We start from the raw sequence: 16,210 nt of genomic DNA on the forward strand, positions 1-16,210 counted from the left end.
GCAGGATACCTCAACAACTGTCAATAATTTACTGTTTTCTAGGTCAAACGTACAGAAATGTGAAAAACACTGTTTCCTATTAGGTTACCGTTTTTCAGAAGACACTAATCACAAGCTGCCTACACCCTCTTTAGGTTGAACAATTGGCGGACTGTGATACCTGGGTAGGATTGGCACCCAGACCAATTGGTCTGTGGGACATCTGATGTTGGACTGACAAAAGGGCCTGCTTAAAAGGATGATGGGATATCCCCTGAGTTGCTCCATTGATCAACTCCTTAGGAACAGTAGGGGGCCAAGATCTGGCAGTGAAGAGGATGAGTACAGGATGAAGACTAACATATGTGCTGTACTATCAATTAACAGTGGAGATCTTTTCAGGGAGGGCTGAAGGCACGGCATATTTTTCATCATATTAGCTGTTTGATCAGCTAATAGTTGGGGTCAGAGACAGGGCTGTGGAAGGGAGGGGGAGGGCAGGGAAAATATGTAATCACATAAGCTGTTTGGTCAACTAACAGTGGGGGGTCGGAGACAGGGTGCAGGCAGGTAGGTGGGTGAAAACCGAACAAAGTGAAACCATATTAGCCGTTTAGCTATTAATACATTCTTCTTTATTTGCTCAGAGGAGAGTCAAATAGTCGGACTGATATTGACTAAAGCCTTGATGTTCTCATCACTCACAGACATTGGTGGGACCACCACCGTCACAACAGGTCCCACCCCGATATTCCCCCTCTCATTGCTCCGGTGCAGTTGGCTGGCTTTGAATCTCGAAGGCAGATTAACTGTCCCCCTTCTTAAGATCATAAAGAGCTGCGCTGCAGGTGGTGGTGACGAGTGCTACCGCCGGGAAGGCCTCGCTCTCGTTCTCGTGTTATCAGGAGAGCCATGGAGCGCATACCGAATGGGCCATTCCTTCTCAAGTTTGTCTTTGAGCATGATTGGCCTGCAGATCTTTGAGAAGGTGAGGAATTCAGAGTTGCCTCACAGCTCTCTCTCTCTCTCACACTCAGTGTCTCACCTCGCTGTAGCTCCGGCTCTGACTCACCCTTTGTGAGGAGGACGTCACGTACCACGAAAGGGTTCGAGCTGGGATCAAGGCTCCCGGCTCTGAATGCTAGGTGTTCACTTTAGGCTACATGGCTAAATAATGCATATTGGACCTTGGTGGACGGATGATCTAACATATTCATGGTGAAAATAACCAGAGGAAGTAGGTCTATGTATTTATGCAGCTCCTTCATTCATTTCTGTAGGTTTAATGGGGACTGTTTTGCTCTCCGGCCATGGCCAACACGGGTGGTCCGTAAAGGAGAGCTGGATGACTGTGATCTAAAATGCTGTAAATATTTGATGTATTGTCTGGGAGATTTATTTAGTATTAAGTGGACCTGAGTAGCTGGCAGTTATTACCAACTGGGAAGTGATAAGTGTGTGGGATTTACCAGTGTGGACATTGTGTATTTAGTTGCTGTGAAACTTGGTTATATTTAAGCTTCAGGTAGTGGAGCCTCAATTCTACATAAGCCTGGAGGGACTTTTATGATAATTTCACCATAAAAGTATTTTGTAGAATATAGCAGGTCATAATAGCATGATATATAGGAACAGTTAACACAAGGTAGCTTTTCAAGTAGAGAATTAATTACTCTTTCACATGGATTCTCAGTGGACGTTGGTTTTTGTTCTGTAGTGTTGTTCTGTGGTGTATTATGTAAATGACTATGGCCCATGTCCAGTTTCCCTCAAAATTGTACATTTCTATGCAGACGACTTATTGACTGCGTGCATCCATCCGTTTAATTAAATTGTAGCGGACAATATGTGCCAGTAACAGGGGGTCCTCTATGTCCTCAGACTCCACTGGGGTTACAACAGATGAAACCAAGGACAACAGCATTTTTTTCATGCATGTTCACCACTGTCTTTGTCCTCTCTGTGAACGTTCATGGCGTGTCCTCTCCGTGTCCTGTATGTCCCCGTCTCTCCTCAGCTGCAGCCCACTCTCCCACCCCGTTTCAAAATCCAATTTACAGCTCTAATCTGCTCCTTCTTAGTATCTACGCTCGATCGCTGCTTTCATGTGATTGTAACACGTATTTTCACTTTGTCTGTCACTTTGCTTGGGCTTCTGTCATCTCAATCCCTCCTGTTTATCGTCATTCCTCCTCGAGGTTTGCTCTCTCTGTCCTAAGCGTCGATGCATTGTCTACCACTCCCCGCAGTCCTCTGAGCATTCTGTATTATTCTGGTTTTCTTCCTACCTCGAAGAAAAGTTCATTGTTTCAAGTCTGTAGTCCTCCCTAGCTCTTAAAAATTGATTTTGTACATAGTTTTTTCATCTTTGTTTCATCTTCTTAGTCTTCCCTCCTCCTCTTCTTCCTCTTCATCACGCTAAGGTATTCTCTAGCTTTGTCTCTTGAAACTTTCTGCCCTTTATAATGGTCATTTCTGCCTCTTTATCCTTTTCAACTTGAACAAAGTTATCTCTTTGCTTTTGAAATGTGCGCCGTTAAATCAAAAACCATTGATATTCTTATTTGTATGCAGTTTAGATTGAGGTTTACGCACTTATCGGAGGTACACTCCAAATGTATTTTTGCTGAATCATTCCCAACTGCAATGTCTTGGTCAATTCAATGATATTCATTGTTTATCCTCCACAAAATGTCTTCCTTTTTACTCCCAAACTTTGGTGGCGTTGTAACCGTTAATGTGTGAACATAATCGTCCTTCTTCCTCAAGTAAGTTAAATTGCGTTTTTAAATTGCGTTCTTTAAGATGCCCAAAAAGCTTTACATAGTGTGTGTGTGTGTGTGTGTGTGTGTGTGTGTGGGGGGGGGGGGGGGGGGGGGGGGGACGATAGCATCCATCACTAGGATTGTGTCCCTGATGATAATCATGACGCAAATCACTAGCCTGTTTAGTCCTGTATATAAGACTGCTTTGTGATAACGTTGTGTTTTTGTGTGGTTTCCTAGGAAAACTGTCAGGAGCCAGAGTGAGCAGTCTGGATACAAAGTCAATAGAGGGGACCCTGTTGGGGCAGCTTGGGGCCTCGCTGGCAGGTGGCCAATTCCACTTGATAAAGACATCAAAGATTTGTTTTTCCTCTGCCAGGGGAGCGAATGACCGGATATTTGACTGTAGAAGTGGTCTCCAGCATCCATAATCAGGGGTGGGGGGGGTTGCTGCCCTGCAATGCTTCAGTCCTCTTGTTGTCATGGGTCAGCTGGTGTTCATCACTGTGCGCATGGCTCTCTCTTTCTTCCTGTTGTGGCAGAATATTCCAACGACTGGTATCATTCATATCTGTGTGTTTTTTTTTGTGATTGTTTGTTTTCCCCAGTATATAAAATGTCTACTCTTTTGATTTCATATCTTGGGCACGCCTAAAGCAGACATGTATTTTGTCTTGAAGTTTTGCATGGAGATTCAGTTACTTCTGTACGGTATGAACAGGTCGTTCTCTTTGCTACATTTTTGAAGCACAACCGTGATAAACTCCCAATGTGGGCCACTCTACAATTTATATTTTGATTGTGATCTATGTATTTGTTTATTGAACGGGGAAAGACTCTTGGTGAAAAGGCAATCAATCCTTTAGAGTGGAGCTGGGGTGTGTCTTTCTTGTGGCACACGTTTTCCATTCTTACCGCCATTGTCTGATAAACCGCTGGACGAGGAAGTGTTGATGGAATATGGTGATTTAACGGTGCCACGCCACAGTGACAGCACGGGGGCGACCCGCAGCTAACAACATCCAGGCGTCCTGGGAATTCTTCCAGGACGACACTGCTCTTCAATCTTGCTGCAGAAGAAACACAGGTTTGTTGTGCTCCTTTTTGTCACTAAGACCTTTAGCTCTGTCACTTTGGATGACAGATACCGCTGGGCAGGTTGATACTCTATTCCCTCCCAATTCCGGACTTCCTTCTTCATCCTTAACCCTGGTGGCAGTTTATCCCGGTCCAGGTCCAGGATATCCGCTGCCAGCTAACGTGAAACTGATCACAATCAGCTTCTCCTTTATTTTCATCATGTTAAAAAATAACGTCTACACTAAACGAGCAACCCAGGACCTCCGGGTGCCATTTATCATAGATTCAAAAGTTTCTCTCTTGGAAGTGACTTATGACCTACTCATGATGAGGCCTAACACATCTGAAAGATTGTCCCACTCCAAGACAGCGGACCAATGTCGCCCGTAGCTGGGACCAAAATTGACTATTTTGCGGTGAAGCAATTACAGCGGATGGTTGGGGTAAAACAAGGCCATCGGAAAAAGAGGCGGCTCACAGCCAGCGGCCTTGATATGCATTCTCTCTGCTGCTCCATTTGCGTTTGACCAGTAACATAGATCTCCCTTTCCAAAAGCTGGGATGATGTTATGACTTTTGGATTTTAAAAGCCAAAAAAAAACAACTATCTATTACTGTTGTATTTCTTTCATCTATTTTATTATGATTTTGCAGCATGCAACACGCTGCAACATGTTGCAGCGTGTTGCATGCTCCGGCATTTACAGTGATCAACTATATCGATATATACCCTGTGTATTTCCTTAAAAGGGTGCAGCGAAAATCTAAACAAACTATTTGTATATATATTCAGTCAATATGGTAAGTTTTGTTTAATATATGTATCCAGAGATGAAACAATCATGAAAATATGTTGTCTCCCATTAAAAAAACACAAAATAATGAGATGTTCCTAATACATTATACATGTATGGAAAACAAACAAATAACTTACCAGGGCACAGGTTGGAAAAAAAATGGGCACAAAAAGCTCAGTGTATTAATTTGCCCTCTTGCTTCAGGGTTTTACTTATCTCTGGAATATCCGGAAAAAATAAATACGCCCTCATTGCAAATTGTGTACTTTGCAAAGCACACATAACCCTCACAGTCTTTTTACTGGAAGCTTATGTCCTCAACACTTGATTTATTCATGGTTTGAATTTCTATGACAAACAAACCAAGATCTTCATTGGCTCCTGCCTCCCCCGTCAACACGGAGGCTTACAGTGATAACACTGCAGGTATCCCATTTTGGTCACGGTACGTTTCTTAGATGGTCGTGCATGTGTAATTTCATCGCATATGGTAAGGACGTTTGGGCAGCCGCATCACAACAAGGGCGTTTGCAACATTATGGATTCATTAAATTCACACCGTAAAACGATTTCAGGATATTACGTTTTTTGTTTGTTTAACTTACCTCTCAACTTATTAAAGGACGACAGAGAAATTATTGTTGTTGCAATAAGTATCGAAAGGTAGATCCCCATCTACATATACTTATTTTAGGGGGAAATTGATATGACTTTTGGTTAAGCTGTCGTGAGCTTGCAATTTCATTTTCCAATCAATCTTTTGAGACCTTTCTGGAATAACAAAAACAGATCATGTCAAAGAGAAGAAGGAAAGTCAATTTAACCAGAGTCTGGGAGTAAAATAGCATTTTCAAATGCAGATCCTATCAGTGGAGTTAGAATGAGGCGTGCATACTACAGGGCTCACGCGATTGTAAAACCAGCAATTACGGCCCATGTGTGAGGCACTGTGCAGAATAGCAATGCATTAAACATAACAGCATGCTACTGCACTTTACACAAGAATACATCAGTTCAAACGTCAGAAGGATTTATGGTTTTATGAACTCTAAAGCCCAATAAAGGAATCTCATCCCGTCATAATGGTGTTGCTTTGTGGGCAATATTGACCTGTCATTGTGTGTATGTATTTTAAGCTGTTTTCACCGGATCTCAAGCACCTTGCCCTCCATCTATTTTTCTTTCAGCAAATACATTACCACTTATGTGTTTATATTTAGGATGCCACGGCACTTAACAATACAATACTCTAACCACTAAAGCAGAAAAAACGATGTTTTTTTAATGTCGTTTTCCAAGTATCATATTATAAGTACCACAGTAGCAGCTGCGCGAATGGAAATCGTTCAGCCTTGAATTGCCAGGAAAAACGTGGTTGCAAAAAGCCATAAATTCCCTATATATAAGGACAGAGCCACAAACAGGCTGCCTTATATCAAAGGGCTGAGGGGCCAAGTAGCGGACAGAGACAATCAACTAAAGCTGCCGTCTCAAATCGCCCTTGACAGCCGTTTACATACACACACATATAAAAAAGATTATATCAACTATACCTCAATGGGAATAAAAGCTGAGCTATGGCACCTCTAACACGATCACGCAGCTGTGAGGAGGGGGTGAGGCTAGAGGATGTGATGCCGCTCATCTGGGGGTTTAATCAATGGGACGAGATGGTACATTTGGTCCCGAGTAATTAGCCTGTTTGAAAAAGTGTGATGGGCACTGGGTCGATTTATTTATTAAATGTCTTTCTCGAGGCAGAGGTGACATTGAGACGTACGGTCAAAGACGAAGGGAAATCACACGGGAAGGAGACATTTAAATGCTATGAAAACTTATGTGACACCCGTGGCTCAGCAGTGATGAGCTTCAAGTGATGAGCTTCATGCAGGAGTGGAGGACCTCGACGCCGTGCAGCTCCCGCAGTTTGTGCATATGTCTGGAAGAGAAGGCGGGGAAAAAGGGATTAGGAGACAAGGACCGGGAAACCTGTTGTGACCTCGACGTGCGTCAGGGCGGGGAGTCTCTGTCTGTCTCTATCGGGGGATGTTAAAGGTAAGCGTTGTGAGTCAAGTTACAGCTAGCTAATAGGCCTTTCACACATAGCACAGAGAGCCTGAGCTCCTCTCTATAATCCGCCGTATGCGTCATCAAAAATGTCAGAATCCGCCCCCTCCGGAGTTAAATCTATAAAGTTCGGGGAATCGGAGGGTCTGAGTATCAACGAGCGAGTGGGCGTGCGGCTGCCGTGTTGATGAGGTTTCTATCGTGAGACTGGCGGGAAACTGGGACCAGGGAGTGTAGCTACTTCGTACTCTTCTCTTCTCGCCAATGTTTGCGTTCCAACTTCTTTCTGCTTTCCACTCTTCTGTTTACATGGCGGATCCGTAGTATTAACATCACCAAAATAATGGTCAGCGTTACGGAGTCGGTCGTCTCTCCCACCATCTTCGATGTATTGTAAAGAAAACCCTGAGACTTTAAGTTTGACGCTACTTCCAGCCTCCTACACACTCATCCCAGGAGTATCTCCAACAAGTGTGGACACGTCTGGTATGGTTTGTCTCCTGTTGTGTCTGATCATCATCAACCACAAATCATTCCGGAGTTCCTCCTGAGGCCATGTGCCTATGTAGGAACAAAGCTGTGCATCAGACACACCTCTACTTTGTCGACAACTCACACTGATGACTCGACAACCATGACTCTTTGATCACGCACATATATCATAAGAACATAATGGCTGAATGATGTTAGATGTCTTTCTTATGCATTAGGATAAGATTTATTGCCCTCTCATTAAAGGAAAATGCATAGTCGCTTTGGCTGTCATCTTCATTAGACACACGCCGCATGAAGCTTTTCTTCGGTTTGGAACAAAGATGAATTCCCCGAACCCCGAGTATGTTTCAGACGCAACCGGCTGGAACCGATCTTCTCAATATGTTTTTGTCACAATAGTTTCCCTGACTTTCAGGATTAATAACTATAACTGGAGACTCTGAGTCGGCCAACTAGCTTAGCTCTCGCACTGCCAGTCAGTCAACCTCATATGAACCGCTGTTGGCCAAAGATGTGCATTCTATGCAACACATTAGTCCCCATACTTCTCAACAGTCGCAATGCTGAGCGCGTTTACGCCTCATTCATGGACATTTATTTTGAAGGGTTCAAGCATGTGGTATTTTAATGAAGGCCGTAAAGACATTCTTGCAAAATTCTCAACTCAGTAATCTCAGGGATTGAATATATTTCAAACTGTGTAGTAAACATAACATAGGATCTATACTATCTGCTATTATAGTATCATCATCTATGCATCTATTCTAGGCTTTGAGTTCTGAGATTCATTCCTTCAAAGCCTGTGTGGGACTAAACTTAGCATTCAAGGTGGGTAACATTTGACTCCATGTGTCGTGGTTTCCTGAAATTTAATTATATCTGGTTTACAAGGTTATTCAATTCTGGGTTGCACCGAAGACGTTACACTGAAACACACTTGGGATGCTCTTTCCAATTATTCACGCCAAAGCAGATGCGACAGCCCGGCCTGGACAAACTTGACAAACTTTGACAAATAAATGCATGAAAACCGCCGCAAGAACTACATCAATAAAGTTGCTCCATTATTATTAACATTCCCTCATTTACACATCATTTCCATCGGAAGAGCTGGAGCGTGAAAGAAGGAAATATTACCTAGACCCAAACCGTGCCTCCGCAGAGACTGCCGATGTTGTCGGCGAGATTCATTTTTCATAGGATTACAACTTTTGATTTATTTATTGGATACTTAAAATTCTCCTAATGAGGCCCATTGATGGTTACACTAAGCTAGGCCTGATCTGGTCTCCTACACCCGGCTGTCATGGATCTACGATTCCCCGTTTGTTAGGTGTGCAACTCCGCCATTAAATAAATCATATGCGCTACGCACATTCTAAATCAAACAATATCATCATCAATATTTTGTAAGACCTTGTTTTCCGTCCGTTGTACAATGTTGCCATGACTCAGCCAATATCTGTTATGTAAAAGGTGAAGACAAAATATGACAAAAAAATATATATATATATACCTTCAGCAGCTCCACCCCCAGGGTGTACCATACACTAGAACAGGGGTACTCAAGTAGAAATGATGAGGGGCCACAATTTTTTTTTTCAGTGACTCAAGGGGCCGGTCGGTATACGTGTGACTGAGGCCGATATATGCTCTGTTTTAGACGTTACGCGTAAGCACGTAAGATACATAACCCCCCCTTGCGTGGTAAAATATCCCCCCTTACGTGCTTAAGTGCGTCGGCCAAAATTCCTGACTATGCGACTGAAACACTACGGCCCTACGCAGCTCGCAAAGACTGTGATTGGCCAGCTAACCACATCCTTTCAGGAGTCTCACATTTCCGGTTTTACAGCATAATAGCGCCAATTTTAAAAGGCCGTGACAGAAGCGAATGAAGAATTTTGAAGAAGGAGAAGAAGAAAACACAAGAACGAATTATGATAATTATAAATATAAACAAGCCAGCGATTTCCACTTCCACGCCCACAGATTCGTTCGTTGCTCCCCCTACTGTTCTAGCGGAGAATCCCCTTGCAACACGCGCAATCCTTAAGGAACCTTAAAGGAACCGTAAATCAAAACTTGTCTAAAACAAGTCCCTTGTGTAAATTACGTGCTTACGTCTCTGCGTCTAAAACGACCCTAAATCGGCCTTGACTGCTGCTGAGATGGACTGTCTGCCTCGAGTTTGGGAGGGCTGGAGCGGTCTGTGGGCTGGAGTGCTATCTGTTTATAGTTGCAACCCCCAGCCTCGTATTGAGATCGCGGCGCGCGGTTTCAAAATAAGAACGCCCAGAACGATTTATTATTATTTTTTTTTTAATAATTTAAAAAACTTTCAAAACAGCTCAAGGGCCATTAATAGACACCCCGCGGGCCACAAAAGGCCCGCGGGCCGCTACTTGAGTATGACTGCACTAGAAAGTAATCAGTAGGCTCGGACAGAGAGAGAGAGAGAGACAGAGAGAGAGAGAGAGAGAGAGAGAGAGAGAGACAGAGAGACAGAGAGACAGAGAGACAGACAGACAGACAGACAGACAGACAGACAGACAGACAGAGAGAGAGAGACAGAGAGACAGAGAGAGAGAGAGAGACAGAGAGAGAGATCCACCTGGGTTCAGTGTGACACAGCTTCCCCAGCGCGATGGCGGCGTTGCGCTGGGCCTCCGTCCTCCCGGCGGGGGTGTTGTCGGCTGCAGCCAGGCGCAGCAGCAGAGGAACGGCGTCGGTGGCCAGCAGGTTAAGGGCTGCTCCCTGCACCTCCAGGCAGTGGCTCAGGCACAGGGCGGCGTTCCCCAGCACCACCTCATCATCGCTGGACCGCAGCAGGCGGCGGAGGACCGACAGCCCTGGAACAGAGAGAGCCAACGTACTTTAACGCCTTGCTAAAGCACATTTTAGACACAGATTGGTCGAATTTGCATTTGGCGTCCGACAGCACCCATAGCCATTATTTGTAATAATTGTGCAGCAGATGGCGCACCCAGTTAGTGCAAACTCAAATGCTTTGCTTTCCATTAGAGTTAAACGTCCATCTGTATACTTACATTTTCCAAATTTCTTGAAGTTCTACACCCTGATTTGCATTCAGAGAACACTTTCAGAGGAAAAGCAGTCCGTCTTTAATTTTGCAACATGCTAATTGTTCTTTCCTCTACATTTTCAGCTGCATAAACAATAAATCAGTGCTACATACTGGACACAGATAAACACAGACACAAAGCAAGTATAGACACAATGGCCCTCATTTATCAAACGAGCGTACGACAGAAAACGTGCGTAAAATGGACCTACGCTCATTTCAACGTTGAGCTTGGCACTTATCAATTTGAACGTGAGCACAGGCTGCGATGAAATCTCACGTCAGGTCTGAGCTCGTGTACGCAAGTTTTTTTGGCGCAACATACGGGTATTTCAATGATGAATAGTGCAGCACAATTAGCCCATGTTCAACATCTGTATTAATTACTAAATAAATTGGAATTAGCCCAGCCGTTCAAACAATTACAATCAAGTCAGGCCTAATTAAAAACAGTATTGCTATGAAAATAATTAGAATGTGACAGGTGAAATGTTTATTCAGCTGTCTATATTAACAGGAGCTTTGCCAAATAGGTGGTTGTGTCTCAGCGATGGCAGATCTGGCTCTGTTAAGGACCTCAACGCACAGACGAGAGAGTTTTTCGAGACCGCGCCGATTTTTTTAAGGAGGGCGATGAATGGCTCTTGAGTCGTTTTCGTCTCCCAAGGCATCTCCTGATGGAGCTATGCAATGCTTTGGAGCCACAGTTAAGGCGAGAAACTAGACGATAAAACGCAATACCTGTGCAGGTTTGCTCTACCTTGGGATTTTTGGCCACCGGGATCTTGCAGCGGGAGATCGGGGACAGGTCTGCTATTTCCCAGCCAAGTATTAGCAGAACCATGCCAGCAGTTTTGGCAGCTATAATGTCCCTCTCCGAACGTTATATTAAATTCCCATGTAATACCGATCAGCAAACTGGAATCAAACGGGATTTTTATGCTATTGCTAGGTTTCCAAATGTGATTGGTGCGGTTGATTGTACCCATGTGCGTATGAACCATCTATTAATGATTACGCGTACATCAACCGCAAAAGCTACCATTCAGTTAATGTTCCGATTATTTGCGATGCCAGAATGTCAATCCTGAACATGGTAGCCCGATGGCCTGGGGGCACGCACGATTCTTTTATTTTCCAAAATAGCAACGTTGGGCATCGTCTACATCAGGGCGCACTACATGGTCAGAGTCATCTCGGTGAGTTACGCTGCAGTCGCACTGCACCGGCCTCCTCCCGTTTCTTGCTTGGCCGGCTTCACAGCCGCAACACGTTTTTTGGTGCTGAGCTTCATGTCGGACCATTTTTTCTTCACCTTATTCGGAATTAAATAACTTTAACGGAATGCAAACAATAGCATATATGTGAAATGTTTTAAGCTGGATAACAGAAGTTGTACATTTAATTTATTATTTAATTAATTTAATTAACAAACCTCTTCCGTAGCCCGACGAACATTGGAAACACTATTCACGGCAACAGTTATTTCCTTCCATATAGCATTCTTTTGCTGGCCTTTAATGCCAGCTATAGGCTACCAAATAAAACCAGACGGTTCGCATCCACCAGTGACCCGAGCGTCTCCATTTGGGTCTCGGAAAAATTCCTCTATTTTACCGTTGGACGTTTCTCCATGTCGTAAAAGTTAGGGGCGAGACTTCTGAAGACGTGCTTTTATATGGGCGTGTTACGTTAATTACGATCGATCTCAGCCGCCGTATTTATCAACACCAAGATCCTTCGTACGCTGGGATTGGTGTGATACGAAGGTTTCGTAAATCTCACGTGGGTCCTATCGTAAGATGAATCATGCGTTCAGATTTGCGCTCATTTCTACGGTCGTTTGATAAATGAGGGCCAATGTGTGCGTGTACATTGAAATAGGTGAATATTATATTACTCATACATGCACCCCCGAGTGTGTGCTCCTTACCTACACACGCACCAAACAAGCGCATGAATGCGTGCGCACACTGTTTCAGCGTCTGAATACTAGGTCAGGCAGCACACATTATTCATAGTTTAAGGAAGCAGATTGAACATGTAATGCCAGCGTGTCAATCATGCCTCACTTTTATCAGACTCCAGCAGCTCCTCTCGTGCCAGGTGACTGGCAGCCGTACACACTGTGAGGGTCTTAATGGCATACTTAGTGCTGGTTGGTCCTGCTCCCTGGATTATATATGGAAATATATGGAGACAAAATTAATTATATAAAACAGTTATATATGTATTTATACATGAATACAAAAATGAATGGATTTTTTGCATGAAGTCTGACTATATTTCCTGAAATCACATCAACCATCATCATCTTCAATTGTTTTTGAAATGCCCCCCCCAAAGAAATGCCTTCAAAAACATGCTTTGGTCAGCGATGAGCCGATTGGTTCTGGAGATGTGAGGTGGAGGCGGGGATCAAATATGTGGGTGGAGCCCTGATAAAGACATTAGCACATAAAGAGTGCAAAAATATATATTATACCGACATCAAAGCCGGCCAGAATGTGAGTGATGAAGCCCAAGGGAAGTGACGAAACACAAGGGAAAAGTTATGATGATGGTGAAGATGATGATGACGATGATGCTACAACAACCACAACGATAACGATCGCCATACGTACTTTCAGGAGCCGGCGCATGGTGGTGACCACCCCCCTGCGGACAGCGAGCTCAAGAGCCGCACTGCATTGTGGGAGGACATGGCTGAGCACACCAGCAGCTCTCTGTGGGACAGAGGGAAAACAAAGGGATGGAGAGAGTAGAGGCCTCAGAGGTCACGCTCAGAGGGGCTCAGATGAGAGCGAGAGAGTGAGAGAGGCAAAAAGGTATCGCAAGGCAACAAGTTGGGTGGGAAGGAATGGCCTGAGGGCAGTAGTAGAGATAAATAAACAGAGTCTTCTTGGAGAAAGAGAGGTGGGCCTATAAAGAGGGAGGCTGGGGGAGGCAGGGGTTATTGGGAGTGCAGAGAGGGGAGGGCTGAGGGGGGAAGAGGGGGTGAGGAGGGGGGTAAACCGCACTTCCCAGAGATCTGCAGGGGGACCCATGGACCGTTAGCAGCGGTCTGAGACCATTTCTGGAGGTAAAGTGAGATCCTGAAGTGATAATAAATGCCATGGCAGATTGAACATCACATTTCAGACGGCAGAAGCAAAAGTGAAGGATGACGAAAAAATGCCATCAGAGGTGCCCCAACTCCCTTATTTTCTCCAGTCAGCCCAATAAAACAACCTCACATTTTAATCCGGTTCTTTTGTGCAATACCTCCACCCCCACCCACACAGACACAAATCCACAACTCTTCTTCCCCTTAGTTGGAGAGTAGTCAGCTTTATAAATTGTGTACAGCACCAGGGTACTGAGGAGCTTTTCACAGAGAACAGATGGGCCAAAAATAAACAGAGCGTGCAAGTTTAAATTTAGTTTAATTTAAGGCATGGAGGCGTCCTATTCTAAATAAACACACCAGGTATGGTCCCAGGACACCATTCCCATGCAGAGCCTCTAAACTATCGAGTCATGTAAAGAGTTTATCCATTAGGGAATAAAGTAAAACGGATTACAATATCAGATCAGTTTGTACTGAAGGACTATATAAGAGGCACAGTATAACTTAAGTGTACTTCTCAATGGCTATCGGACTAGGACACGTGTTGCGCTTAAGACGGCACGGTAGCTGAAGGGACAAGTTGAAAATGTAAACGATCAGAGCGCAAAAGATAAAGGTCAAGATTAAATCAAAATGGAAAAATCTGCACAATGAATTATATAGTCCATAAAATGACTCAAGGACAAACGGGGGTATGACGGGAGCATACGGGGACAGATTGCGTACAGCAGTAATACTCATTAGCATAGAGGGCAACGAACACACTACCGTGTTACTCATTAGCACACAGAGCAGCTCCTGGAGCCAGGACTTTAATCAACAATGATGACACACGGAAAGAACAACACACAAACACAGACAGGCTCGCTCAGAACAAAGCAGGGCCATTGCAAGCTGTGTTATTTCTCTGTTGTTTGGGCGGGCATTGCCAGTGAAACTGACATCACATTCGTAACATCCAATTACCCATGATGAATGGTTTTATTTTCTCACATTGTCAGAAATATGTTTGTTTTTTGTCTCTTTGTACCTGGGGGAGTTGTCGGATATCCATCAGTCCAAAAAAGCAGCAAAATTCAGTTCAGAGTTTCACCAGAAGCTATGACAGCAAACAAAAGTTAACTATGTCTGTTGGACGCCGACTTTTCTGAATGTGAATAAGAAGAAGTCGAAGAGGAAGAAGTGCTCCATTACTCACAGTGATTATTCCTCCGTGGCTATCACTCAGCAGAGCCAGACACCATGTGCAGAGGGGAATGCCGTGTTCCTACAGGTAAGAATTTAGGAGGGAGTCTGGTGAGAATACACAACACAGGTTCATTTAATGCTATCCGAACATCTATTCCACACAGACGCTCGTTTTTCATCTCCTAAGCAGGGCAGACTTCCAAGAACTTACACTTAAGTACAACTTTGAGATGCTTGAACTTCACTTCACAACTTTTATATTTTGGGAGGTATACTTTGACAGCACTGCACTTCAAACAAAAGCAGATATTGACATTTTTCTATTTCCCATGAAATATTCTCACATAAATCAAGGCTTGGGCGCTAAATCAAAGCCACAAGGTGTTGTTTATTCTCCTCCTCAGAAAGCATATGTCCTACCTGGAGGCCAGGAGAGGTGACCACGGTTGAAATGTTGAAGATCAGTCCAAGCAGCGGATAAAGGTTGTCTCTGTATTCACTGCTACTGCACTGTTTCTGCACGGCAACATCAAAAGCCATTCAAATGTTAACAATAATCTATATATATATAGAAACAACAGCAGGTGTCCAGGTATAGTAATGTCACTATGATAATGGGATGGATCTCCCTAATCCATTTAATGCTGAATTTATTGGCTGACATTTAAGATGCTATTTGAATTTCCATCCACTTATTTCACTTCCTTATCCATGGGATCGGGGCCGTCCATGAATCTAATCCAGAGACACACATAGCCAGGGGAAACCATCCACAGACTCCACACTCTGACAACACAGTCTGACACCATCTATACTCACCAAGGCAACCACAAACGCCTCCCAACATTTCGGTGAGTGAGCCATATTATGACGGATGACATCATCACGGACCAGACAGCCGATTGATGAGATCAAAGATGGAAGAACATGCTGATTGGTCAGGTTGAAGGTTTTCTAAAATAGGATTGATGCCCACACACACACACACACACACACACACACACACACACACACACACACACACACACACACACACACACACACACACACACACACACACACACACACACACACACACACACACACACACACACACACACACAGTGTGGGTCCAAAAGGGTTCTGTGTAATTCAGTTTACCATTACATTTGTATATCAAATTTAAATTCCAATGCAGCTGGTCTTACCAGTATTGTTGTGACAGGGACTAAGACAGTTTCAGATAGCTTATCCCGTAGCTGCATGCAAAATCTGTGGGGAAAATTTGAAATAATTAAATAATATTCAGATCTCTGACCCAAAACCAATGGGCAATTCGTTAACTCAACTCAACTGAATAGGTGCTTCCATGTTTTTACAGCATACACTTTAGAAAGGGAAAACTAGAAAGCTGGGTTATACTTGTTTTCAGATGCAAAGTTCTCCAGCACAGCCAGAGCTCTGATCTCTTCCTGATCCTTTGGGCTTGCGATGCATTGCATTAGATTCTTCATCAACCTTTAAATCAATGTTGACACAGACAGGAAGAGAACGTATTCACATATAAATGCATCAAATTTAAATAAACAAGATGGAACTTGTGCTGATACAACAGACCTAGCTTACTGTATAACTTCCAAAATTGCAGTTATAAATACTAACACAA

At 43.8% G+C, this 16,210-nt stretch overlaps 1 protein-coding gene across 1 annotated transcript in view; it reads right to left on the minus strand.

Moving 5' to 3' along the window:
- Window positions 1–2,992: 2,992 nt before the first annotated feature.
- ttc12 (tetratricopeptide repeat domain 12) overlaps window positions 2,993–16,210 on the minus strand; it is a 28,533-nt gene continuing 15,315 nt past the window's right edge. Inside the window, exons 13-21 of the mRNA XM_056611409.1 lie at window positions 15,967–16,062; window positions 15,753–15,816; window positions 15,385–15,519; window positions 14,986–15,081; window positions 14,576–14,644; window positions 12,893–12,994; window positions 12,341–12,440; window positions 9,798–10,035; window positions 2,993–6,560 (exon numbers count right to left, since the gene is read on the minus strand). Coding sequence (XP_056467384.1) covers window positions 6,491–6,560; window positions 9,798–10,035; window positions 12,341–12,440; window positions 12,893–12,994; window positions 14,576–14,644; window positions 14,986–15,081; window positions 15,385–15,519; window positions 15,753–15,816; window positions 15,967–16,062 — 970 coding nt within the window. The 3' untranslated portion in view covers window positions 2,993–6,490. The remainder of the gene's footprint in view (window positions 6,561–9,797; window positions 10,036–12,340; window positions 12,441–12,892; window positions 12,995–14,575; window positions 14,645–14,985; window positions 15,082–15,384; window positions 15,520–15,752; window positions 15,817–15,966; window positions 16,063–16,210) is intronic.

Source organism: Gadus chalcogrammus, chromosome 16 (assembly GCF_026213295.1).
Source record: "Gadus chalcogrammus isolate NIFS_2021 chromosome 16, NIFS_Gcha_1.0, whole genome shotgun sequence".
NCBI lineage: Eukaryota > Metazoa > Chordata > Actinopteri > Gadiformes > Gadidae > Gadus > Gadus chalcogrammus.